Source organism: Physeter macrocephalus, chromosome 9, assembly GCF_002837175.3.
Source record: "Physeter macrocephalus isolate SW-GA chromosome 9, ASM283717v5, whole genome shotgun sequence".
Lineage (NCBI taxonomy): Eukaryota > Metazoa > Chordata > Mammalia > Artiodactyla > Physeteridae > Physeter > Physeter macrocephalus.
Window position 1 is genome coordinate 106,086,079 of NC_041222.1, and position 26,655 is coordinate 106,112,733.

Consider the following 26,655-nt stretch of genomic DNA (forward strand, 5'->3'; position numbering starts at 1 on the left):
CCCTGGTCCGGGAAGATCCCACATGCCGCAGGGCAACTAAGCCCTTGCGCCACAACTACTGAGTCAGTGTGCCTGGAGCCCGTGCTCCACAACAAGAGAAGCCACCACAATGAGAAGCCCGCGCACCACAACGAAGAGTAGCCCCCGCTCACCGCAACTAGAGAAAGCCCACACGCAGCAACGAAGACCCAGCGCAGCCAAAAAAAACAAAACACACACACACACACAAACAACACCAAAAAAACCCTGAAGTGGATTGCATCAAGGATTTTACATTTTAAAAAAAGATGAATTCAACAGCTCATCTGCAGTCCATCAGTGTAGCAACCACCTGGGACCAGCTCTGTCTGAAGCTGCCTCTGACTTTTGATCTGGCAACTTAGACAAAAATGGACCCTTCCCGCCTCTCCCTGTCCTCTGGGTTTAACACAATCACCTGGGTTTCCCTAATTAGGTCCCTCACGATCAACAGTCCCTACAAGAAGTCTCTTCTGCCAGGACAGGCTAGGAACCTGAATGCCCTAGGGGCTCTGGGCCTTCTCAATGCTGGTGCTACCCTCCAGGGGTGGGCATGCCTTGTCAGGGGCTCATTCCTGATTGGTAGTGTTAATGGTTCCCACATCCAGAGCCTCATACTGCTTCAGTAGGAGTCTGGTTTCACCCCAGGACCTGGAATTCCAAGTGCATCCGTCTTGTCTTTTATTTGCAGCAGCTCTCATAACAAATGCAGAAAGAGGTGTTTATTCCAGAGGCCAGATGTGACGTCTATTGTCTTGAAAGCATTAAAAAGATTGGAAATAAATATTCCTTTTAAAATCTTATCTTGGATCGGGAGCCTAAAGTTAGCTGAATCCTAGAATCAATCACTCTTAAGGAATACAGAGGAATTCTGATTCCATTTTCATTGTCTTTTATTAATCCATGTTTCACTAACAGTCTAACCCTAAATAGTAATCCCAGTGACTTTTAGCTCTAAAAAAGATATTCGTTTGGTAGCTACTATTTTTGCAGTGTGTGTTTTCTCAGTCTGTACTGTGATTAGCATCCTTTTCTATTTTAGCATTTTACTGGGTCTGAGAGCCTTCAACTATGCGATCTTAAACATTTCACTGATTTTACTTGTCAATTCCCGTTTTCATACAGAGAATTTTCCTTCAGAAGTCCACCAGCACCATCACCAACAAAAATATGTTTTAAAGTATGTTGGTGATAATTGTTACCCAAATTTGGCAAAAAAAAAAAATAATAATCCAAAGAATTACTATCTTTTCCCCCAGCAAGGTCAACAATCTTATACAAATCTATGGACACACTGTAGCTTAATTCTAGGCAGACTTTAGTTGGTCTTACTGACAAACTTTTATTAACAAAAAAGAATACCTTTCAAAGATACAGATCTCAAGAGGCTCTTATTTAAGACCGACTCAGTGAAGTAAAACAAAAGCTTGGGTGGACAGAAATTGTGTGATTTCAAACCACTGAAGATGAATCAGTGCTGGGCAAGAAAAACGCGGTAGGGCAGGGACAGAAGGAGGAATCTTTTAAACGAATACAGACGAAGAAGCACCGGCCTTGCCCCAGTGAAGGCCTGGGGAGGAAGGAGACCTACGCAGTGTCCGAGTCTGGGCCGGGGTCCATGTGCCCCCGGAGAAGGTCAGGCGGGTCAGCCCGCGGGACGCGCACGCGCGTACGAAGGGCACACCAGACCGGCTGGACGGGTGGGCGGGGCCTCGGCCGCGCGCTCGGTTGTGGGGGCGGGGCCTTCCCTATATTTGTGTGCGCCTCGGCGCGGAGAGGTGATTGGTCGCCCTTCAACCGGAAGCAGTCGGCGGGGCGCGGGCTCTCGGCGGGACGGGCTTCTTCCTGCAGCGGCTACAGGATGGTGGGCGGCGGCGGGAAACGCAGGCCCGGCGGGGAGGGCCCGCAGGTACCGCGCGGAGATCCGAGGGCGGCCGCGGGTCCGAGGGCGGCGCGGCGCGTTTACCCCCAGCCGGAGCGGAGAGCGGCGCCTAGCGTCCCTGCGTCCCCCGGGGGCCGGCCCGGGGCGGGTTACAGCCCGGGGTTCCCCCGGGGCCGGGTTGGCGCAGTCAGAGGCCCTCCCCCGGGGGGCGGGTTGACTCAGCCCGGTCCCCGCACAGCACGCTCCCCCAACCCTCTGGTCCGGCCGGCCCCGCAGAGTGTAGAAAGAACCGCGGACGCCCCGGAAGGAGGGCGTCCCCGAAGGCGGGAGACGCGGCGGAGGGGTGGCCGGCCGCAGCGCCGAGCTCGGCCGCGGGGAGGCCGGGTGGGGACGGAGGGGCGCTGACCACGGAGGGGCGTCGGCTCCGGCTTTCCTGCGACCTCACACGTTCTGTCACCACTACAAGAGCAGCAGGGAGTCAAGCAGGAAAGAAATAGAGGTTTCCAAAACTCCCTCTGGCTGCGCTGTCGGCTTGGTGGGGTGAGACGGTGCAGGAGGGCCGCGTTCTGGGCGGTCTTTATCCCGGTCCCGCTCTCCAGAAACAGAAGGGTGAAGGGTAAGGGCAGCCCCTGAAGGGCACAGCCGTCCTAAACTCTAGTTATTAGGGATTTGGGGATGCAGCCAGCGTGTGAACTCAGGCAGAGCTGAAAACACCCTTTTCTCCCTTTGAAAGGGTAGTGAACTGCTTTGACAGAGTGTTAGTCTTAGAAATAAAGCATCAAAAATTACGATGCGTCTACAGAGACTATGGCCTACAGTAATAGTCAGCATTTATGTATTCTGTGCTAGCACTGTTTGTGTATTTTTACGAATAATTTATTTCTTGTAACAACCCTGTGATAGAGGTACTACATAGGCCTTTTTTTGTAGATGAGAGAACGGCACAGAGAGGTTAGGTAACTTGCCCAAGGTGACAGAGCTGGAAATGGGAAGAGTCAAGAATCAGCCAGGGCAGCCTAACCATTATGCAACACTGCCTTTCAGCAAGGTAGATTTAGGCTCTTCTTTCTAACATCTTAAGTTTGAGCCAGTCTTTGGAAGTCTCACCAAAAGGCGGGCATACACACAGGGGAGGCTGAGTCAGGACTTGACGTGCTCCTGCTGTTGTGTGTTTGCAGTTGAGGAGACAGCATGAAGAGATTGGATCTGCTGGGGGGCCAGCCCACCTGGGGTTAAATGCCTGTTCTCCCACTTTCTAGTTAGGGACCCAGGGGAAGTCACCTCAGCTCAGTTTCCTTGTCTGTAGAATGTGGATGATAGAATCTAGCTCATAAGGAATTTCTGAGGACTAAATGAGTTAATCCATAGAAGGAGTTTAGCACAGTGGCTTGGCACCATAGTAAGTGCATAACAAGTAGTTATTACTTACTGTTATGTTTATTACTGTTTGCTATTATCACCATCAATTTTTGGATCCATATTTGAACAGCCTTCTTATTCAATTTAATTTTTTATGACCTCAGACAGACATGTTATAATCCTTGGCGTGATACACTGTTATTCTTGGTCATGGTCCTGTTTTACCTTATTTGTTTAATAAAAGGACAAACACCTGTGAGGCCATTGCCCAGGCCAAGCACTGAAAGGCTGACCGTGGCTCTCCATCTTCATGTTGCTCACCTGTGCTGTCTGCCTAACTCCTTCCTGTCGACCGCATTCGGTGTAGCTACGATCCTGAACTGGTTGTTTTCCTCTGTCTTCTTTTTAGGGCTTTATCACCCATGAGTTTATGCCTGAACAGTATTTTTTTGAACTTCATAAAAAGGCTATCATGCTGCATATAATCTTCAGGGACTTTTTTCTTCATTCAGCATTATATTATTATGATTGATCTATACTGTGTGTGGCTCTATTTCCTTTTCACTAAGCGTAGTGTTCCATTGTTTGAAAGTCCTGTAACCATTCTCCTGTCAATGGGCATTTTCATTTGTCCTGTTTTCCACTCGTAAAACAATGCCATCAAGAACATTCTTGTATACATCATCTGGTTCATAAGTATACTTTGCAGACTTTGAACAATACCCAAAATAACATCAATAAACTTGAGCCTGCTGGAAGAATGTAAATATGAGAAACATCAGGTTAGAATTTCTCAATCGTGACCCCTGTGGACATCTGGGTCAGATAGGTGTTTGTTAAGGGGCCTCTCCTGTGCACTGTAGGATGCTTAGCAGCATCCCTGGCCTCTACCCACTGAACGCCAGCAGCACACACCGCCCCCCCCCAAGTTTGTACAACCGAAAAGGTCTCCAGATACTGCTAAACCTGTCCCCTTGGGGGCAGAATACCTCCGGGTTGGGCAGCACTGAAGTACCGATAGCTGGAAAGGAAGGACAGGGAGAAAAGGATCCAGGTTCCCAGAAAGAACAACACGCACGGTCGCTCCCAAGACTGAAGATGCGTACCCTCCAGCCAAGCATTTTATTTTTGTGGGACTAGGTCACAGATGTAATAAGCATTCTAAAGCCTAGCATCCTTACAGGATGAACCTATACTGCAGAGCTGCTGGAGCTGAGTTTTATAACCTAGTCTGGCCTTAAACGACCTTTTCTAAAATCATTGTTTTAACTGGTAAATCCCCTTGCGTCCAGTTATTTCTGGCAGTTTGCTTCTGGTGTGGTCACTGAGTGTTTAAACGAAAGGCACGATGACACCCTGTTTACCAAAACGGCAAAACCTGCCATTTTCTTATTCCTCTTTTCCTGCTCTTTACCGTTTCTTTTATACTTTTCGGTTTTTTGTTGTCTGCGTTCCCATTATCTTAGGGAAATATGTTTAAAGACTTGCTGTGTTTGTCCCTCTTGACACCTATATATTATAAACTGTTCTTTCCTTTTTTTCCTCGCCCAAAAGAATCCCCAGATTTTACTCAAATACCATTTATAGAGTTTTAAAGGAAACTCATAGAGTTGTGGTGAACAAAAATGAGCAATATTATTAAGCAGTCCAAGTTGCTGAAATTACTTTGGGAGAAATAAAGTTTTGTGTGCGGATTTTCAGTGTGAAAAAGCAGTCGCCGTGAAGAAGGGTAAATGCTGTGAAGCTGACGTGCCCAGTGACCTTCGAAAAGAAGTAGAAAGTCATTACAGGCTTTCTCTGCCTGAAGATTTCTATCACTTCTGGAGGTTCTGCGAAGGACTTGATCCTGAACAGCCAGCCGGTGAGTTGCTCCAGAATCTATCTCTGGCTTCTGCCAGTGGAAAAGCCAGTAGGAAACTGGACCCAGGATCTAAACAGTTCATGGAAAAGGAACTTTTCCAAAGATGTTTCAAATGAGAGAAATAAAATGTTATACTACAAAGGTACATCATTCCACAACATGCTTTGATGAGAGTTTGAAAGAAAACAAGCACCTACTTCTGTGCGTTCCAGGACTTTTAGTATGACTTAGCAGTGCTGCTCCTAGGAACTTGTCTTAAGGGTTAGGTGAACCCAAACTATGTTAAATGATACTGAAAGAAAAAGCAGAAAATGGCTCAAACGCTCATCAGTTACACATCCTTCAGTGGACATATATAGTTTTAAAAGAATCAGGCAGATTTTTAAGCGATGACAAAGTATCATGCCTGGAATATTTCAAAAGAAAAAAGGAGAGTGTGTAGCATATGCTGCCGTTAGTATTTTTAGGTCAAGAATACACACACACACATCCCTACATACTTCCTATGTGCGTATACTATCTCTGAAAAGGTACACTAAAAACTGATAATGTTGTACCTGTTACTTTTCATTGTTACCTTTTTGTACTGTTCAGTCCCAGAGACTGCTGACGGAAATGTATTCTGGGAGATAACTGAATTTTGGCAGTATATCAAAACACTGCAGCCGTGCAGCACCTTCTCTGAAAGTACTCATGGCTGTGTACAAACGTGTTAGCAAAGATGTTCACTGAAGCATTGTTTAGAATAAAAAAGAAACAGTAAATGCCTAGCAATGTTAGACATATTAAAGAAGCATTTAATAGCATGGGAAACTATTCAGAAGATTTAAATGAGGACAGGATGAAGAACAAAAAAACACTACAAAACAGCATGATCTCCCTGTAAAACATCTATATATTTATATCTGTTTGTAGAGGGGGGGAATTAAACTGTCCCCATGCTTTTTTTTCACATTGTTACCTCTTCCAAGAATTTTCTTCTTCTCTCCATCCTTACCTCCTTGCATATCCAGGTCCTGCCTGAAGTGCTTGCCTCCCTCTTAGAGAAGCATGAAGGCCCATCTGATGCTGTAAACGTGTACATTTGAACAGACTTGATGACTAATCTGTGGATGGGAAAAGAAGGTGGGCTCATCCAGGATTAGGGTGAGCCAGATGGATGGTCAAGGAGGCAATGAGTTGAGAGTGATAATTAGCTGAGGTGGAGGGAAGGGGAAGGAAATACTCCATTAAACACATTTTTAGTTAAATTATTCGTTCTCATGTGCTGTCTGTTGCCTCTCCCTTGGTCTGGATGTGCTACAATATTTGAGGCCGACAGCAACATAGTAATGAGACAAGGTAAAGGTTTGCAGCGCATAGGAACACAAAACAGTCTTGTTTTGGGCAAAGTAAGAAACAGCAGGAATGTTTGAAATGTCATCAGTGGTAAAGTTAAGAGGAAACCCTAAATGTAAGTGCCACATCTTCGTTGCTCTGATTTCTTTTCCATTGGGTATTTACAACTAACATCTTCACGTGTAACTGAAGACGTCTTTCTTTCCTTTAGAAGCTCTTTTTTAAGACAACTGCTTAGAAATATTTTCTGAATGAAAGGCAGTGTTTCCTGTCTGCCTCCAGAAAGGCACTGTCTAAATAAACGTATTTAATTTATAGATGCACTTTCTGCAAGCCTTGGACTTCGATTAGTGGGTCCTTATGATATCCTTGCCGGAAAACATAAAATGAAGAAAAAGTCAGCAAGCCTGAATTTTAACCTTCACTGGAGATTTTACTATGATCCTCCTGAGTTCCAGACCATTATTATTGGAGATTGTAAAACTGAGTTCCACATGGGGTATTTCAGGTAAAGGGTCTCTTCTTCTCCTAAAATACAGCTACTGCCCCTGTAACGAGTGTAAGCAGATGTTCACTGGCCTCAGCCAAGGTGAAGGACGTGTACCCTCTCCTGGTGGGTACACAGGCTGTCTGCCGTTCTAACCTACTAACCTACCCTGGGATGGGTGAACTCGTTAGGCTGAACCTCTCCAGCTTCTCCTCTGTAGTTTTTTTTTTCCTTTTGAGTTCAGAAAAGCTCTTTTAGCCCAGGAAAGGTAATTTAGAGCAGCTGCTGTGACTTAAGTTGGCCCTGTGCTTCCAGGGGCCGTAGAATTAAGAATGCGCTCTGGAGGCAGGCTGGTCCTGCTTATTACCTGGCCGACCCCGTGCCAGTGACTTTCTGTGACTCAGTTTCCTGTCCTGTGATCATCAGACACGCCTGACGGGAATGTTTGGAGGGTTAAATGATACGTGCAGGAAGCTTAGACGGTTAGAAGTAGAGCTGGGGGCGGGGGGTGGCTCCTCCGCTTGGAGCGGTGCTGTCGCTGACAGCGAGGCGAGGAGGAGAGGACGTGGAGCAGGGGTGCAGGGGTGCCGGGGTGCAGGGGAGCAGGGGTGCAGGGGTGCCGGGGTGCCGGGGTGCCGGGAGCCGCGGACACGCGGGGCCGGGAGCTGGCGCGCCTGGGACCTGCCGCCTCACCGGGACCTCGGCCGAGTCGCTTCGTCTCTGTCGGTTTCCTCAGTCGTAGAGTAAAGGGATTTGGTTATAGATGTGAACTGGCTCCTTTCGCTGCCAATGTTTTATGATCCTTTCTGTCCTGTTTCTTTTGGTTTTTCCACCTTTCTTTTTTTCACGGACTATTAAACTGGGGTAGAGATGATTGTGTATAATTTCACCTCCTTTTGACAAGCTTTATTCCCTCCATCTTTGTATTCAGGTATAAAAGTAACTAGGTCCTAAGCATCTTAATTTCAGGTTCTGTTATATAAGTAAGATTTGTCATAGGTATTCGTAAGAAAACTAGAGCTTAAACCTGGCACATTCATTGGCAATTTTTTGAAACATGCAGATATAATTTGTTGTTTATAGACCGAAAATTCTACTTTGCTGATAATACAAATTATGGGCAGCTAAATTTTTAATATCTTTTGCTTAAACAGGGATTCTCCTGATGAACTTCCTGTATTTGTCGGTACAAATGAAGCAAAGAAAAATTGTATAATTGTTCAAAGTGGAGAAAATGTGTTTGCTGCAGTCAAGTAAGAAAATGTTTTATTTCAGTATGTCTCCTATTTATGTTGGTTTACAATTTTTGTACTGTATCAGTCCGTCTCTGAGGGGAAATGAGGTAACCAAAAATGTTTAGATACCTGGAGATCATTTACATGACTTTTGCAGGCATCTTATCCACACTTCAACTTTTCTCCAAACAACAGACCTCTTTTATAACTAATTATTTCATGAAAATATTACTTAATCTTGACCTTGTTTGTCCCATGGCAAACTCAAAAGATTTTTTAGGCATCTTCGGTCCAACACAGTCTTGAAGAGTTCGTTCCGAGAACCCGTGGTATGTGGTTGAGACGGAAGGTTGAGTGCGGTGAAGCCACGGTCGGCACAGCACAGGGGGCTGGCCCCCGGGGGGCTGGAGCGCCAGCTGCGGCTGCACGAGTGCTCTGGGACCGCGTGGTCTGGCAGGACCTGCGCTGGTGAGAGGGGGCCCATGCCCGCCGCCCCTCCACCAGGGAGGCTGAGACCTCTGCGTGTGGGTGGGGCTGGAGCTGGACCTCCACCACCCCCTACCCCCACCCCACCCCAGGTCAAGGTCAGGGCCCGGGCGGGGCATTGGCCCCTCTCGGAGCACGAGCTGAAGCGCAGGGCGGGTGGTGCAGCAGCGCCAGGGCGTCTCAAAGCCCAGCCAGGGAGCCGCCCGCGGTATGGTACGCGGACACAGACACCATCCGGAGCCGCCACAGCAGCTGGGCCTTGGACACTGTAATAAAATGAAGAAAGCACCTTCATCACCTTGAGCAAAATAAGTAGGCCATGTTTTGTGTGACCTCTTTACCCTACTTTTTCTTTTTTTAAAAATTATTTATTTATTTGTTTTTGGCTGCGTTGGGTCTTGCTGCATGCAGCCTTTCTCTAGTTGTGTCAAGCGGGGGCTACTCTTCACTGCAGTGGCTTCTCGTTGCGGAGCACGGGCTGTAGGTGTGCAGGCTCAGTAGTTGTGGCTCGCGGGCTCTAGAGCGCAGGCTCAGTAGTTGTGGCGTGTGGGCTTCAGTAGTTGTGGCATGTGGGCTTAAGTAGTTGTGGTACGTGGGCTTAAGTAGTTGTGGCTCACAGGCTTTAGAGCACAGGCTCAGTAGTTGTGGCGTGTGGGCTTCAGTAGTTGTGGCACGCGGGCTTCAGTAGTTGCGGCTCGTGGGCTCTAGAGTGCAGGCTCAGTAGTTGTGGCGTGCGGGCTTCAGTAGTTGTGGCCCACGGGCTCTAGAGCACAGGCTTTGTAGTTGTGGCGTGTGGGCTTCAGTAGTTGTGGCATGTGGGCTTCAGTAATTGTGGCTTGCAGGCTCTAGAGCACAGGCTCAGTAGTTGTGGCACGTGAGCTCAGTAGTTGTGGCATGTGGGCTTCAGTAGTTGTGGCACGTGGGCTTCAGTAGTTTTGGCTCTCAGGCTTTACAGCGCAGGCTCAGTAGTTGTGGTGCATGGGCTTAGTTGCTCCGTGGCCTGTGGGATCTTCCCGGACCAGGGCTCGAACCCGTGTCCCCTACACTGGCAGGTGGATTCTTAACCACTGTACCACCAGGGAAGTCCCTACCCTACTTTTTAAAAAGACTTTCATTCCCTGTGATTTAATAGCACAAATTTGCAGTAAACAGAAAACTAAGTCGATCAGTGCACCTGCTGGGCTGCTGTGTGCATACCGGTGTATCTAAAGGGCATGGGAGATGTCCCAGAAAGGCGCTTTTTTCTCTTCTGATACCTCTGAAACTTATAGAAAACATTGCTTGCTGTTTATAATTTATAGTTCTTTACACCCTTCATATTTATTGTTGAATTTAAATTGGTGCTGTCGTTATTGGAAACAACTATAGTCAGTTCCTTATTGTCTGTCACTTACACTAACTTGTAAGTTCATGAGGGCAGAGGCTTTCTCTTGTGCACAGCACCTGCCTTGTAGATGCTCAGTGAATCATTCCACAAACACTCTGACAGCAAAAATAACTTAAGTTTTCATTAGTCCTAGTGGTCTTACAAGAAAAAGAAGAAAGATACAGTTGGTACCGAAAATAATGCAAGATCGTTCTGGTATTTTTTTAGCTGACTGGAGAACACAGAAAAGAAAATAGAAAACAAAAATACATTGGTGATAGATTTATAACTTAGGTGAAGACCAGCAAGTGAGTATATTTGAGTACCTAATGCTATTTCACACAAAAAATGTTTTGCACCTCCAATAATTTATCTCAAACATAAAGGTAAAAAGGTTATTATACTTTTCAAGTGTTACAGTATATATAGTATACTTTTTTGAGACTTTACTTAAATCAGCTAATCAAAACAATTTCTATATCAGCCTCAGTAATGTCTTTTTTTTTTTTTTTTTTTTTTGGCTGTACGCGGGCCTCTCACCGTCGCGGCCTCTCCCGTTGTGGAGCACAGGCTCCGGACGCGCAGGCTCAGCGGCCACGGCTCACGGGCCCAGCCGCTCCGCGGCACGTGGGATCCTCCCGGCCCGGGGCACGAACCCGCGTCCCCTGCATCGGCAGGCGGATTCTCAACCACTGCGCCACCAGGGAAGCCCAGTAAATGTCTTCTAAGGCAGACCGTTTGTTATACACAAATTATTTTTATGCCCAGGGAAACTAGTTATCTTTGTGTAAGATTTAAAAGTAGCCAAAGAAATGCAAATTCAGCTAGCAAATATGAGTAAAGATTAAAGAATGGTAATACCCAAGGATGGTTAGGGTATAAGAAACCTTTCTGACATGTGTTAATTGGTAAGACGTTTGTGGAAAGCAGTTGGAATAAGGTTGTTTAAATATTTTTTCAAAGATTTCTTAACAGATAATGAACATTGCCAGCTAATATGCTATACCTTAAATCAGTGATTCCATCTAGCTATTTATCTGAAGAAATTTTGGATGGGTACACATAAATATCTGTGTATATTTCAGTTTATTTATAAAAAGGTAAAGTTAGAAAAAACATATCCAGCAGTTAGAGAAAATTAGGTAACTAAACAGAAAACGTCCTTAAGGTGTAACACCAGGATGTTGATCTGTTGTTTTGGGAAGGAGTTGATGTATTATGTGAAGAGGTCAAATAACAGCACGGTGTGGGACGGTTCCCTTTTCACATCCTCTAATGCACATGGAGAGAAATCTAGATAGATTGAAAGTTTTAAAATACTTACCTTTGGACAACAAAATTAGGAATGATTTTCTTTTTATTCTGTTCTTTTCCCTAAAATAATTGTAGCAATAGTTTGGACCTCACATACCTCCTAAAAGGTCTCAGGGGTCCCTGGGGTCCACAGACCACTATTTGACCACTGCTGTTTAGTTAATGGTTTCAAACCTGACTACACACAGAAGCCTCCCAGGCTCCTGGTTAGGAGCCTCACCTTAGCTCCACTTCAGCATGTCTAGAGCAGGACTCGGGAACGTTCTTTAAATATACATGTTCCAGGGCTTCCCTGGCGGCGCAGTGGTTGAGAGTCCGCCTGCCGATGCGGGGGACGCGGGTTCGCGCCCCGGTCCGGGAAGATCCCACGTGCCGCAGAGCGGCTGGGCCCGTGAGCCGTGGCCGCTGGGCCTGCGCGTCCGGAGCCTGTGCTCCGCGACGGGAGGGGCCGCAACAGTGAGAGGCCCGCGTACCGCAAAAAAAAAAAAACAAAAAAACACGTTCCAGGTGTATCTTAGTGTAGATATACTTAGAGATCTCAAACCTGTACGTCTATCATTTTAATTCTTAAGTTTAAAAAATTCATTTCAAGTGAACGTTTTAAGTGAATGAACATTCATTTTAATGAACATTTAATGAACGCTTCCTTTGTACGGGCCCAAAGACCATTTAAAACACTTGGTGCATAGTACAAGAGTACGTGTAGGCAGGGTATCAGCTCTTGGGTCGAGATGCGCTGCTAAATAGTCTCTTTTCCTCTTGTCTGCACCCCCCGGTATTCTCTGCCACCCTACGTTGCTGTACTGGGTATTTTCAACCAGGAACCCAGGAAGTTCTGACGTGTAGTCACGTTTCAAACCATTAACTAAACAGCAGCTATCAAACAGTGGGGTGTGGCCCCCCAGGGGTGCCTGCCCACTTCCCAGGAGGCCTGTGAGCTGCAAACTCTGGGTGATGACAGGGTGTCATTCTCACACCAACAGCACAAAGGTGGAGGCGGGTAAGCCCGGCTGGCACCTCGACGGGGTCGGGGCAGTGGACCGTGGGTCATCACAGCTGGGACGTGACGCGGGTGACACTGCAGAGGTCCGTGATGACACAGTAAAGGCGGATCAGATCCCTGCCGCTGGGCACGTGTCTTCTTAACGTCCTGTGTGACGGGAGGGGAGGTACGGAAAAGGCACTTCTGCACACTTAGGTGTTAGGGTTTGTCTCGAGGAAAAAGGTCTTGTGAGGCCGAGTTGTGAGCTCAGCTTTTTTCCACTTTGCTGAAGAGAGGGACTGGCAGACACTGGTTACTGTGACATGAGTGTTTGGCCGGCACTGTCTCAAACGAACCGATGAAAACAACTGACTGTGTTTGTTGCCAGTGTTAAAATTTAAGATTTCAAAAGCAAGCATTAGAATTGGGGAGAGTTGTAACCACCCTTGTGAGCTTGACAGCTTCTCACTTCCTGAAGACTTCGCTAACGAGGTTGGTGGTACTATTAATGAATGTGGTTTTTTCATATTGTGATAGAATGGAGTAAATCAGATACAGTGAAAAGGGTCACTCTTTGGGAGATGTGTATAACTTAGTGAACCAGTGTTTTCTGCATGACCACTGCAAGACTCACCCAAGGTTCCCAGTCTCCCATTAGGTTTAACGGGACAGCACAGAACGTTCTGGCTGTTTCCGTGTGCACATTGCAGCAGAGTATTGGATTGTAGGTTTGAAGCTGAGAGAGAAAAGCTTAATAAACTGGAATGGAAGTGGTCCTGTAATGTGGTAAGGATGAGAAGACCAGCACCGAGGGCCGTCAGGAGAGGTGGACGTCTTCTGAGAGAGTGTTTCCCGTGGGCCTGATGAAGGCGCGAGCCTCCCGGGAGGAAGGGCGCTGTGGAGTGAGGAAGCAGCCCCGGGGCCCTGGCGTCGCCGGTGTGTTTTGTATGGTTGTTGCAGATAGAGCCTCTCGATACGCGGCTGGTGAGGTTGAAGGTGAGGTTTACTGTGACGCTGTGCTGTAATCATGAGACCGTGATTTTGGTGGTCTTGGCTTCTGTGGCACTTTAATCCACGCACACGAATTCTGTCAGCTTGGGTAAGTTGATTATCCTCTGTGCCTCAGTTTCCTGATCTGTAAAATGGGGATCAGAATAGCACCCACAGCGCCCAGCCCATAGCAAACTGCTGAACGTTCGTGGTGGGCAGGAGCGGGTTTCCTCCTGGGAGCCTGGTAGTGGCTGCAGGAAGGGGACCAGCTGTGTCCAGCTGGGCACTGCTTCCAGCTCTTCCTTTCACTCTTGCTCTGACGGCAAAAGTCTTTTTTTAAATTTTTACTGAAGTATAGCTGATTTACAATGTTGTGTTAGTTTCAGGTGTACAGCACAGTGAAGCAGTTATACATATACATGTATCCACTCCTTTTTAGATTCTTTGCCCATTTAGGCCATTACAGAGTTGAGTAGAGTTCCCTGTGCTCTACAGTAGGGCCTTATTAGTTATCTGTTTTGTATATGGTAGTGTGTATATGTCAGTCCCAATTTCCCAATTTATCCCCCCCCTTACCCCCGGTAACCATAAGTTTGTTTTCTACATCTGTAACTATTTCTGTTTTGTATATAGGTTCATTGGTATCCTTTTTTTTTAAGATTCCACATATAAGTGATATATGATATTTGTCTTTCTCTATCTGACTTAGTTCACTCAGTATGACAATCTCTAGGTCCATCCATATGCTGCAAATGGCATTATTTTGTTCTTTTATAGCTGAGTAATATTCTTTATCCATTCCTGTGTCAGTGGACTTTTAGGTTGCTTCCGTGTCCTGGCTGTTGTAAATAGTGTTGCAGTGAACATAAGGGTGCATGTGTCTTTTCGAATTAGGGTTTTCTCCAGACATATGCCCAGGAGTGGGATTGCCGGATCATCTGGTAACCCTAATTTTAGTTTTTAAAGGAACCTCCGTGCTGTTTAACATAGTGGCTGTACCAGTTTGCATTCCCACCAACAGTGTAAGAGGGTTCCCTTTTCTCCACACCCTCTGCAGCATTCTTAACATAAAATTATTTCCATAACTGGCAATAACGTATTGTACTATTCACATACCTTTCAAAAATATTTTGAGTTGTGCTTTTGTATCAGCTTGCTTATAGAATAGTTTTGCTTTCCTTTTATATTTTTTAAAATTTATCTTAATGCAGATTTGAAGGTAACATTGAAAAGAATCTGCTGATACTTAAGTATTCTAAACGGCCTCTGGCTCTTTAAAAGTAGAAAATCCTTTTTGGTGTCTCCACACTCTTTTCTTCTGTTACGTCAGACAGGAACTTGGCTTAACCTTATTTTGTTAATACTCTAAGTCTTTGTTGTAGACATTACAGAGATAATACAGACAAATCTTGTTTGCTGTTTCTGTGACTGGCAGCTGTTTATTAATAGTGCTTTTCTCTGGCTTGAAGGACTTGTTCGGGATTTTGGGGGGCTCTGGTGGTGGTTCTGCAGTCGTTCCCTTGCATGGAGTTTGATGTCTGTAACTCGGCTCCCCATAACTTCCCAAGGTCTGTGTGCTTAGCACAGTGGCCTGCATACTAATGAGGGCTTTTACTTCTTTTTCAGATTATTTTTGATGAAAAAACTTAAAGAAGTAACAGATAAAAAGAAAACTAGTCTCTTGAAAACCATAGATGAGAAACTCACAGAAGCAGCCAGAGAACTGGGGTTCTCACTGGAACAGAGAACCGTGAAGATGAAACAGAGAGATAAGAAAGTATGATTTACGTCTGTTAGTCTCTGCCTCTTGCTGTTTTAATAGGGGGTTTTCCTCTCGTGATTCATCCCACCTGCACCTTCTCTCCATCTCTCGCTGCTCCGTGCTGGGGAGAGCTGGACGCTGCCCTCGCGGGGCTGCCTCGGAGGCTGTCCAGGATCTGGCCTGGGAGGTCCTGCAGCTTGTCGGCCAGGCTGGGTCACGTGACGCAGTGCCCTTGCCGCGGGTGCAGAACTCAGCCAGGCCTTCTCACTCATTAATCTTGATTTACCAGTTTCTCCTGTAGAAGAAGAGTGAAAGCGGCTTTGTACATAATATTTGCTTAAATTTCTTTTTTTAACGGCTAAGGTCTGTTGATTTCGTGCCAAGTGTTTTGGGGGTAGATGTGTAAAGGTCTGCCTTACAGTGCCTTATAGTTATAGCCCCTCAGGCAGTTGGCGTTTGAGAGCGGTGTGTACTGAGGTGTGTAAACTTCTCCGGGAAATGGTGCATGAGGAGGCCCCTCTCCTTTGCCTTATGGAGCCCACCAACCAGCGCTTCCCTTGGCGCCTGCGGTGTGAGTGGTTTTGTAAACAGCAAATACTTCTGGGTTTTGGATCCTTTGGGTTTTTCACTTATAATTGTCAGAGTAAGTTAATAGAGAAGCCAGAAGAATTCTGCCCTGTGGTAAATGAGAATCGTGTAGGAGTCTGTCCTCGTAACCCTGAGGAAGGAGGGCGTTGATCACCGGAGTCAGGGCGGCCAGCCTCTCAGCAGCGTCTCCTGTGCGTGGCTGCTTCATCTGAGCGTTCTAGGCCAAGCAAAGTACGCGTTAACCCAGAATAAACTAGTGCTGGCAACTAAGTACGTCAGCTTACTTAGTTATTGAAAATCCTACTTCAGTGCTTTTTCTGGTCTTGACGCGGCTGCAAGGGTGATGTTCTGATAAGTTATAGTCACTGAATCGCAGTCTTATCCACTCTCTTTAGTCCTTGAGATCGGAAGCAGTTTCTAAAAATGTTCATTTGAATGAAACTCCTTGCAATGGGGCATTTTTCAGTTGCTCTAAGATTTCATATTGCCATTTCACCTGTGTAGTTTCCATAGGGAGCCACTCCCACCTTATAGGGTAGGAAGGGGAGCATTTCTTACCCCGTTGTGATGTACCCTAATTTGTCTTGACTAAAGACTAAGCTCCTCTGAGCAGAACAGCTGCCAGCAGCACATTCTGTCATCAACAGTCATTTCCGATGAGATTTCATTACTTCTTCCCCATAACTATAAATTAGATAGGAGTCTGGTGTAATCTGAGTCTTAATCTAAACTTACTAGATTAAGTTTCATAGGAATGTTTGTCCTGGCCCCCTCCCCCCATGAGGTTTCTCTTTAGTATTTGTTCTTCTTACAAAACTAGCTGGTAAACACAGATTCAAAGAAAAAAAGAACTTCTAAGACAACCATGATTTTATCTTCCCAAAGACAACATGTGGTGATAATGCTTCCAGATCCTCTTCTATTATAAGTTTATTCTTTTATTGTTATTGTGAGATCTTCATGGAATAAATATTTTTCTAGTCCTGAAAAAACTCATCTCCACTAGTATATGTGAGTTCGTGACTTGGTCCTTACGTGTGCAAGTAGCACGTGCATTGTAGGATAATGGAGCGCCCCGCGGTACGCTAGGAGTCTGTGTGTTTCTACCAGCCGTGCCTTATCGTGCTTTGGCCGGAATTCCTTGTGAGCTGCTCGTTACGCCCCTACGACAGACAGGCGAGCACGGTAGGTTTGCAGAGGCTTTGCTCCTTGTGCAGAATTTTACACGACAGATCTGAGACCTAAACTCACATCTTTCATAGCTAGCGTTCCTTTCACCCCATCTGACTGACTGGCTGTGCGCCACTTTACCTTTTCCAATACCTAGGTGTCACTTTTAAAATCGACGTTGAGTTAATGTCGCTGTAAAATGAGGGTCCTTCGTTCTATCCACCTCTGGTTCTGATGCCTCACCACATCACCCACCCTTGTGCAGGGTTTTCCTAAACTGGTAATCTGATTCATCGTAATAAAATTAGGATTCTGGTGCTTTACTGGTAACTGATACCTCTTTATGGACAATTAGTACAGTTTCTCAGCAGTGAGAATACGTACACTGCGTGGCTTCTGTTGGGTGTCAGCCTGAGTCGGGCAGAAGACAGCCGTGCCATCACTGTTCCTTTTGCGTTCACGTCAGCACCGCTTTGTGAACGCGCTGTGGTCATCACTCCGTGTGCTGCCTGGCAGGCCTGCCTCATGAGGGCGCTGCGCTTGTGTTCAGAGTTTAGGGTGCTGAAAACGCCACACGTGCAGACAGCCTGCCATAAATAACCGTTCACACCTTTACTTGCACGCTTGCCTATTTCCTTAGAAAAATTCCTAGATGTAGTATTGCCAGGTCCAAAGTGGTTTTTTTAAAAAACTTTATACAGGTATAAAAAAAAGTGTGTGTGTGTGTGTGTGTGTGTTTTCTCTGTTTGCAGAACTCCCCCCAGGAGTTGGACTCCTTTGCACCCCACCTGCAGGGGCTGTGCGCCCCTTTCCCTGGGTCCTCACTGGTGCTGGTCTTACCAGTCCCTTTGGTCTTTCCATCCTGAAAAGTATAAAATGATCTACCATTGTTTTCATCAGCATTTCTTTGATTGTAAAGGACATTAAATCATTTTCATTTCTCCGCTGGCCATTTATATTTCTTCTGTGAACTGCTTGAACTTTGCCCGTTTTTCCATCAGGTTAGAATTACTTGTGTTTTCATTTGGGTGTTAAGTCTTTTCCATTATTTGTAAGACTTGCTTTATAGTTTAAAGACATTCATCTTTATTAACTTTATTGTTATATGTATATATTGCAGATGTTTTTCATCATTTAATTTGTGTTAATTTTGTTCTTGGTTTTTACTTGATTTTTTTGTTAATTTTTTTAATCTTTGGCTGCGTTGGGTCTTTGTTGCTGTGCGCGGCCTTTCTCTAGTTGCGGCGAACTGGGGCTACTCTTCGTCGCGGTACGCGGGCTTCTCATCGTGGTCGCTTCTCTTGTTGCGGGGCACAGGCTCTAGGCACGCGGGCTTCAGTAGTTGCAGCACGTGAGCTCATGGGCTCTAGAGCGCAGGCTCAGTAGTTGTGGCGCACAGGCTTAGTTGCTCCGTGGCATGTGGGATCTTCCCAGACCAGGGCTCGAACCCATGTCCCCTGCATTGGCAGGCAGAGTCTTAACCACTGCGCCACCAGGGAAGCCTGATTTTTTTTTTTTTTTTAATGTAGTCAAGTCTATAAGTCTTTTCCTTCTCCAACCCCAAATCATATAAAATATTTGCCTTTTCTTCTAGTAGTTTTATGGTTTTATTTTTACATTTAATCCTGAAATCCAACTGCAAGTTATTTTGGTATCAGGAGTAAGATACAACATAACTGTGACTTCATTTGTTTTTTTCCCAAGGGGTGAGCAGTTGTCTTGGGACTTGTTTGGAATAACCTGTCCCCTGTGTTGCTTAATGAAAGACAGTGAAAGCAGCGAGAGGGTGGAGAGCTGGTACAGAGATTTGGGGGCAAGGACCTTAAAACTGAGAGCATCCTTCCCTCGGGAATGTCACTGGACTGCACAGAGACATACTGGAAGCAGATGTTTTGTTCAGGAAAGGCCTAAGAAGAATGCCACTAGTGTAAGAGAAAAATGCAGACTGGAAGGGTCATGATGGGGGTTGTGTTTGGACCTCTGTCTGTCTTTGAAAATTAATACTTACGCTCACCGGTTTATGTTATTTGCCTCCACGAAGGGCACCACAAAACTAGAAACTGTCCTACTTTGGGGAGGTTTGCTGACAAGCCTGAATTTTCCAGGTGGAAATGGGGGACCTGAATTTCACAAGATGGAACGGACTTCTGCCCTCCCCGTCTTCCTGCTGACAAAAACCATTCCTTCTCCTTCAGGGCCCAGTCCCTCAGGCTCTCTGCCTAGGAGATCCCATGGCCGTGGATGGAACTGACACCGCGCCCTGCTTCCTGTAGTGGGACGCACGGCGCAGACTTCAGACAGCTGACACAGTTAATAAAAGCCGGCTGTTTCACTGTTGTAGTTACTTCAAGTGCTTGACTTCTAGCTAATTTTAAGGGAGAGAAATGATATTAAACTTGTGCCCTGGGGTCCAAATTTACTGAAATAAAAGGGCATTGAATGTTGCGTTTTGGCAGAAGTCTTGAGGGTTTGTGTGTGTGCTTTGTTTGGGGGGTTTTTCTCCCCCCTGTTGTTTTTGTCTATTTACGGTGACTAAATTTTTTTTTTTTTTCCTTTTATTTAGGTCGTGACAAAGACCTTTCATGGGGCAGGCTTGGTTGTCCCAGTAGATAAAAATGATGTGGGATACAGAGAACTCCCTGAAACGGATGGTAACGTATTTCTCACGTGAACATGTGCATGTGCGTTAATGTGTGCGGAGAAAGGTTTCCTTATGTTGAGAAGTAGGTGAGGACATGTGCCTTTTGGGGGACAGTCACCTCCCCTTAGTGAAGAAGGGCTCAGGCTCTACGGTCAGTGAAGCCTGAACTGAAGCTGGGTTTGCGGCCGTGTAGCCTTAGCAAGTTATTGAACTACCCTGAACCGTGGTCTTCTTCATCCGCCATATGGGTAGTAATGGTGAACACCACCCGTGGGGTGTTTGGGGTGTAACCGAGCACGTAAGTGCTTAGCACACTGCTTGCCTGACAGCGCTCAAAACAGAATATATTTACAAGTTAAAAGAATGTGAACCTCTGGTCTAGGTGACTTTTTCTGAACTATTATTTCAGAGCCTTTGACATTGTAGCCAACAACGTACAATATAGTAATTAGTGAGACAGCACGCGTTTGTATACTGCTTTGTGAACAGTTTTCATCTGTATGTAAGTCTGTTTAGCTTTTAGAAGCCAGTGCTGAGTTACTTCATCTGTAAGTATAAAAACGACAGAAAATGTAATGATCGCCACGTTGAAAAGAGGATGGAAATCGCTTCTCAGCTCCCCCGCCCACCCCCTTTACTTGAGCGCCCCCGAGGGCACCACCTTCTCGTCACCCTGCTCCCCTGGGGGCAGCGGGGCGAGGGGCACTCAGCGAGAGGGAGGGAGAGGCGCCCCTGCGCAGCACGTAAAATGCAGGCCCTTCCTTGTTCAGAACAGAGCTGTGGCCTCGGCCGCCCTCCGCCTGGAGGACTCCCAGGGAAAAGCACTGCACGTGGGCCCCGCGCTGGAGGAGCTGAACTTGTAGTCTGGCTTGGTTGTAACTCACTTCGATGTAAAAACTGCAGCAGTGTTAAGTTTTTCCTACACTGACCATATGTAGAAATGATACTGTTTCGGATATGTTGGGCTAAATCAGATAGCTTAAAATTACTTTCACATTTCTGTTTTGGTATGATGCCAAGGTGGGTTACACGCGCAGCCTGCTGCACACGCTGGACCTTCCTGGACTTCCTCCCTGAGGCCGGAGGGGAGAGGGGCTCTGTCCCAGGGGCGGGGGGGCAAGCCCTGGACTTCGCCGCCTGTGAGCCAGTCCACCCCGAGCTTTAGCAGCAGCTTTACTGTCCTGTTGGGGAGACTGAGGGCATTTGTTACAGCGATCGCGGTGGGTGTTAAATTGCGGTGCCCTGGAGTAAACTGTTACCTCCCCTGGTTGGGGTTCTGGGTTTTATGTCCAAGGTCACTTTTATCTACTTGTACTTTTTTCTAACATTCTAGTATTAGATCCTTCCGTGGTTTAATTATTTTTGAATGAGAAGTGGTAGCAGACATAGTTAAGGATCTAGTGTCTCACTGTTTTGTTTGCCAGGAGGTGTAAGTGGCTGGCGGTCTGTGGACGGGTGACAGTGCTCAGCGGGTCACAGTGAAGTCTGCTCCTGACCGGTTTCCCCCAAGGCTCTCGACATACAACACCGTAACGTGGCCTGGGGGATACCATTTATCGAGCACTGGATTGTGTCGTGGTTGACGCTGTCAGGGGATGTGTACACAGTGTTAACGTAATCCTCACCCAGGCCTTTACAGCGGCTCTTATTCTCACGTCCGGGAGGTGGGGACCTGAGACGTGGCTCTGACTGTCGCGTGATCGCCGAGCTGGCGGCCTGACTCCCCCGTGCTGCAGCCTGTGGTTCTGCGTCCGTGCGCCGGGGGTGGTGGCAGCGGGGAGCAGAGCAGCCGCAGGTTCTGAAGCGTAGTGATGGTGGAGGCTGCTCACACGGTCTCTCAGTTGGGTTCTGTGAGGTGACGCGCTGCAGAATGTTGCCAGGGGAAGAACATGTCTGTCCTCCAGTAAACATGTCCCTGCTGTCTGTCCAGTGCAGTACTGCCTGCCACGGGGCGGGGGCCAGGGCGCAGCCCGTGACCTCACGCGCAGGGTGTGTGCCGGGGGCGTGCGTTCCGAGGTCAAGCCTGGCAGACACTCGCCGCTGTCGTCAGCCTGTGCGTGTGGTTAGTGTCGGCAGAGTGTGTAACGTCAGTCCCTCACGCGTGAAACGGCACCGCGAGTTCCAGGCGCGACCGTTCGTGTCATAACGGAACCTCGTCCCTGCCGGCACGGCAGCCCCGTGTCCAGAAACGTGTCTTGTTGCTCCAAGTGAGTGACAGCCCGTCTGCATTATCGGATTTTCCCCGTTTGTCAGAAAGGAAGTCTAATTAGGCATCGTTCGGTGCCTTCCTTGTCATGTGCCTCGTGGGAGCTGATGCACCCTGGCATCCGAAAGCAGGAAGAAAAACGTTGAAAGTCCAGATAGAAATGTTAAGCCACTCGCTTTTTTTTATTTAGATAAAGGTTAGCAGTTTTCTCTGTTCTTAACCTCAGATTACACTTTTTGGCCGTAGCTGCACTTCCCCCACGTTGGTAAAAGTACTGGTAAAGGTTTAATTCTACAATGATTTCTTGTCTCTTGTATGTCTTTTTCTGGGTTTTGGTTTTTTTTGTTTGTTTTTTTAAGTAAGGTAGGAGGGGGCAAAAAGAGCAAACTTTACTGTCTGGATTTTTTTTAATCCCTCGGTCTCCGTATTGTTTTTGTTTTTTCCAACCATTTAAAAATGGAGGGCTTCCCTGGTGGCGCAGTGGTTGCGCGTCCGCCTGCCGATGCAGGGGAACCGGGTTTGCGCCCCGGTCTGGGAGGATCCCACGTGCCGCGGAGCGGCTGGGCCCGTGAGCCATGGCCGCCGGGCCTGCGCGTCCGGAGCCTGTGCTCCGCAACGGGAGAGGCCGCAGCAGGGGGAGGCCCGCGTACCGCAAAAAAAGGAAAAAAAAAAAAAAAAAAAAAAAATGGAAAAACACTCTTAGCTTGAGGGCAGTTAAAACCAGGTGGGTCAGGTGTGGCCATAGTCTGCGGACCCTGGACCAGCCCGGGGCAAACCTCTGGGAGCTGGTGTGATTCCTGATTGCAGCTAGCGTCCTCAGGAAACGGTCCCACTGTGCTAATACAAGAAGAAGTCTTTTTGTTAAGTTAGCCATTTTTATGCTTGAATCTTAAGTAGAAAAACTGTAAAATGGCTGTTGTAAAATACAGTGCCAAAAAAAAAAAAAAAAATACAGTGCCAACCAAGGAGGCATCCGTTGCACTAGGACAGAGTCATGAGGAAACACCCAGGTCACGGTCTGCGCCATGGGGGTTACAGGTAACCTTGTGTCCTTGATCTTTCAGCCAGTCTCAGGAGAATCTGCAAGACGATCGTGGAGGCCCCCGGTGATGCTGAGAGACTCAGAGCTTTTGCTCCTGTTCAGGAAATGATGACTTACGTGCAGTTTGCTAATGACGAGTGTGATTATGGGATGGGGCTGGAGCTGGGGATGGACCTCTTCTGCCACGGTTCCCACGTGAGTGAGCACGCCCCGCCCCCCCGCCCCCCCCCCCACATACACACTCCTGCTCACTGCTGTCCCCAAGTCCAGCGCGCGGAGGGTACGGCTCCAGCTTGAATTTCAAGATGAACATTTTGACATGATTTTTAAGCAGATGTTGTGAGCATATTTTTTATTTGAAGTTCATCTTGTACTCTGGCCGAGGTGAATGACCCGGATGTTTTGCCCAAGTGACTTACTAGCTACGTATATACACCTGTGCCCTTCACTTGGGTGTGGACACACTTTCCTGGCTCCGCCTCACTTTCCGTGGGGGGTTTGTTTTTGTGCTTGAATTCCTGGAGGAAGAGTAAATGCTGTCTGTAAACATGCTTGAAATTCCTTAACGTAGAGAAGATGCTGTTTTACCATGACCTCCCTGGTCATCACGTAGGAGAGATAGGAGAGACGTACGAGGCAGTTGCAGGAGGCCGCTGAGCCGCGGCTGGCTGGGGGTCGGGCAGGCAGGAGTGGTGGCTCCGGCAGGCTCCCGGGCGGCCCCGGCCTGAGTCCCGTCTGCCCCGGAGTAGCCGTGTGAGCGTGGGCCGTGCTCCCCGCACCTCCGTGCCACCTGGGGCCCTCCCAGGCCGTCTGCCCGCTGTGAAGACCACCTAATTCTCCCTTCACCGACCGTGTCACCTGCGGCACAGAAAGAGCCCCGGGTGCTCAGGGCCACACGGGCAGGCGGCTCCCGCGTCAGCCTCTACCCCAGAAGCTGACTGTGCAGGCCGTGAAGCGCAGGGTCACCTGGGGACGCCGCGGGGCTGGAGCGGCGCCCCACCAGCATCAGGGTGCCCCGGGGGCTTGTTCCGCACAGGCTGGCGCGCCCCGACCCCCCAGTCCTCCTGGGCCTCACCGAGTTCCCTTGCCGCTGGGGCCTGAGCATTTGCATTTCTGATCGACAGTTACTGGGTCAGGTTGACGCCGCTGTCGGGGGAGTCTGTTTCGGGGACTCTGGTCTTTCTCGTGTAGGGCTGTTTGTTAGCAGTAAAAATAATCAGAGTGGTTAACGGCCAGAGAGAGTCAGTGACCGATCAGAATAGTGCTTGACCAGCTTCATAGAAACTCGGTTGTCTTGAGACCCCAGCAGCATCCGAGAAGAGAAGGGACGGTGGAGCAGGCAGCAGGCGCCAACGGCGGCTGCCCTCCCTCGTCCTCGGAGCGCGTCTGGGCCCCTGACAGACGGAGGCAGCGACTTCAGGGGTGGGGGCCGACATGGGGCGTGGGGAGAGAAGGAACTGAAGACACGGGGGAGCCTCCAGTGCGATGTGAAAACTCACATTCAGCTCCTTATTCTGACAGTGTCAGCTCGCGGAAATGATGATTGAAGTCTTAAGTGGTGGGGACACGCCGACGAGAAGGAAAAGGCATGTGAGCGTACTGGGGGCAAAAGGGGGTGAATAAACCGTATCTGAGAGAATAAGGACGCTTACGGTTTTTACTTGGTTTTCTTCCGAGTCTCCTTCCAGAAGTGCCCTCCGTCCTGAAGGGCTGCACGACTGCCCCAGGGCCGGTGCCAGGCGCCGCCTCAGAACTCGCAGTTCTCACGCACACGCTGGCTGAAACCCAGCCTGTGGGGAGTGGGCTGTGTTAGCAACTGCTTTTTCCAGTATACGAACCTGCTGCGTCCTCTGGTTAATGTCATCTGCTTTTGTTTTTCAGTATTTTCATAAAGTTGCTGGCCAGCTTTTACCTCTTGCATATAATCTGTTGAAGAGGAATCTGTTTGCAGAAATTATTGAAGCGCACCTGGCGGACAGAAGCAGAGGGGACGTGGACCAGCTTGCAGCATGAGTGGGAGGTGCCTCTCTTTGGCATACAGTATTTCAGAGCTTCAGTATGAAACGTGATGTTTTGTTTTTAAGGAGTACAGAAAATAAATGGACGGAAACATTTGCTAAAAACGTCTCTGAAGCTCTCGTGGCTGGTTTTCTTTCTTTCACGTGCAGTCAGATCATCTGCATGGTGATGCCCTCATCACGTGTGAAGAGGGGATGCAGCCGCCGTGGTCCTCTCCGATGTCGTCGTAGGATGTCACGCCTGACGCCTGTGGACGAGCACGCGGTCCTCTCCTCCCAGGAGTGAGTCCTGCTTCAGCGTTTAGCGTGTCGGCAGCGAGGAATGTGTTTCTGGGACTTGAGTGGACAGGAGCTGCCGCTGTAAGCACTGGGCTTCCGGGCAGCAGGGAGGGCGCAGGGCAGCGGGCTCCGGACCCACCCCAGATCCCCCACAGCCGCATCTGAACCGCACCTGCGGGCACTCCGGGCCTCGCCCCACGAGCGTCCACTCACTCCGTTAGGTCCATTCCTTCCAGCAACGCTCCCCGGGCTCCGTCTGTACCCACCACTCGATACAGCCTTAGGATGTCGATACAGTATGTAGTCAGTATCCCATTCAAGTTTTCCTTTGGGTTTCCAGTACAGTCTGTGGGTAGCTGTGTTTGACCAGCTTCAGATCCTTCTTCAACCTGACAGAACGTCCTTCACCTTAAAACCTCAGAGCTCACAATGAAACACAAAATAATAGCAAACTGTGGATCGGGCCAAAGGGCCCCTTAGTGAGGTTTCCCTCCTGAGGTTCAAGGTGGAAAAGCCTGCAGGTCACCTGGCTCACCCCCCATCTTGCAGGACTGACTGGACCTGCCCACAGAACTCTCCAGAGTTAACTGTGTCAGCCGCCTCCTTAGAACCCACCTGAGACCCGGACTCTTCGTGGCAGAAGGCCGAGGAGACGGGCAGGAGTTGGACCGGGGCAGGACTCACTCCCCGGTGAGGCTGTGGGCTTTAAGGTCCCTCGGTAGCGCAAACCCTTGAACACACGCGTATCTGTTAACCACCGTGGCCCACGCTCAGCGCCAGGGGAACCCATGCTAGCACGGTCTAGGGAACTGCTTGGTGAGATGCCCCGAGGTTGGGGAGCCCTGACTCCTGGGGTCACTAGTCCCCTCTGCTGCAGCCCACGTGCGGCAGCCGTCCTCCTCCGCGTGGCCGTGCCGCCGCTGTGGGCAGTTAGGACTCAGCTGATGGCACCTCTCCCTCCCTTTCACTCCCGTCCAGGAACGTCCACATCCTGACGGCAGGGCTCCCGTTCTAAGAACGGACACAGTTCTGTTACGTGAGGCCCTGCCTGCAGCTACCTGGGCCCATCTGAACGCTGAGCTGCTTTACTTTGAAACGTGACAGCAACAATTAGCTCACACGTGCTTTGATTCGGAAAAAAACCAGATCACGTTTGGTCTTAGCCTTTTAAGAAGCTCTTGAGCTTTTTTCCACAGATTACTTTCTAGGGTGCTTGTCAGTACTGTGGCAGTATTTAGAAATAGTTAACACATTTATCTAAAATACTGATTACGAAACTCAAGTGTCTTCCATTAAAACGGTTTGCTCAGCTAGAAATCCTAGGTTCCTTTAACTTTGCTATTTGTTGATCCAACAGTCTCAAATGTGAGTTTTTAAAATTTGCCTTCTTGTGATCAGTAATGCGGATTTCAACAGGATTTCCTACCAAGGAATACATGAAAGGGGACAAAAAAATTCAGCTTTTCATCCATACCTTACACAAACCTGAGTGCAAATCTTCAGAAAGCTGGGTATACAGGAGCCAAGACAGATAGGATTTGGACAGGAGTGCCAAGAACGTGGCGGTTACAATTTGGATGCTGTAGCTGTGAGCAGAGCTTCCTGAGGACAAGAGTCTTGTGAAATAGAAA

The 26,655-nt window shown here is 48.1% G+C and overlaps 1 protein-coding gene across 3 annotated transcripts; it reads left to right on the forward strand.

Moving 5' to 3' along the window:
* Window positions 1–1,819: 1,819 nt before the first annotated feature.
* On the forward strand, window positions 1,820–24,849 carry HPF1 (histone PARylation factor 1). 3 transcript variants are annotated; one of them, XM_007112738.4, is made up of 9 exons: window positions 1,822–1,927; window positions 4,961–5,120; window positions 6,777–6,966; window positions 8,100–8,198; window positions 14,945–15,095; window positions 19,402–19,489; window positions 22,750–22,922; window positions 24,249–24,313; window positions 24,609–24,849. In XM_007112738.4, exons 1-9 carry the CDS (start codon window positions 1,880–1,882, stop codon window positions 24,658–24,660), a joined length of 1,026 nt encoding a protein of 341 aa, XP_007112800.2. In that variant the 5' UTR covers window positions 1,822–1,879; the 3' UTR covers window positions 24,661–24,849. The 3 variants fall into 3 exon arrangements, with proteins under 3 accessions (XP_007112798.1, XP_007112800.2, XP_007112801.1); XM_007112736.3 differs by lacking the exon at window positions 24,249–24,313 and having other exon boundaries at window positions 1,820–1,927; XM_007112739.4 differs by lacking the exons at window positions 1,822–1,927; window positions 24,249–24,313 and adding an exon at window positions 6,134–6,245 and having other exon boundaries at window positions 4,517–5,120.
* The last annotated feature ends 1,806 nt before the right edge of the window (window positions 24,850–26,655 follow it).

Excerpts from the sequence above, each read along its gene's own strand:
- HPF1 (XM_007112736.3), top strand. The coding sequence starts at position 1,880 with ATGGTGGGCGGCGGCGGGAAACGCAGGCCCGGCGGGGAGGGCCCGCAG. Across the intron at positions 5,121-6,776 it reads TGATCCTGAACAGCCAGCCG|ATGCACTTTCTGCAAGCCTT; the intron begins GTGAGTTGCTCC and ends TTTAATTTATAG. Across the intron at positions 6,967-8,099 it reads TTCCACATGGGGTATTTCAG|GGATTCTCCTGATGAACTTC; the intron begins GTAAAGGGTCTC and ends TTGCTTAAACAG.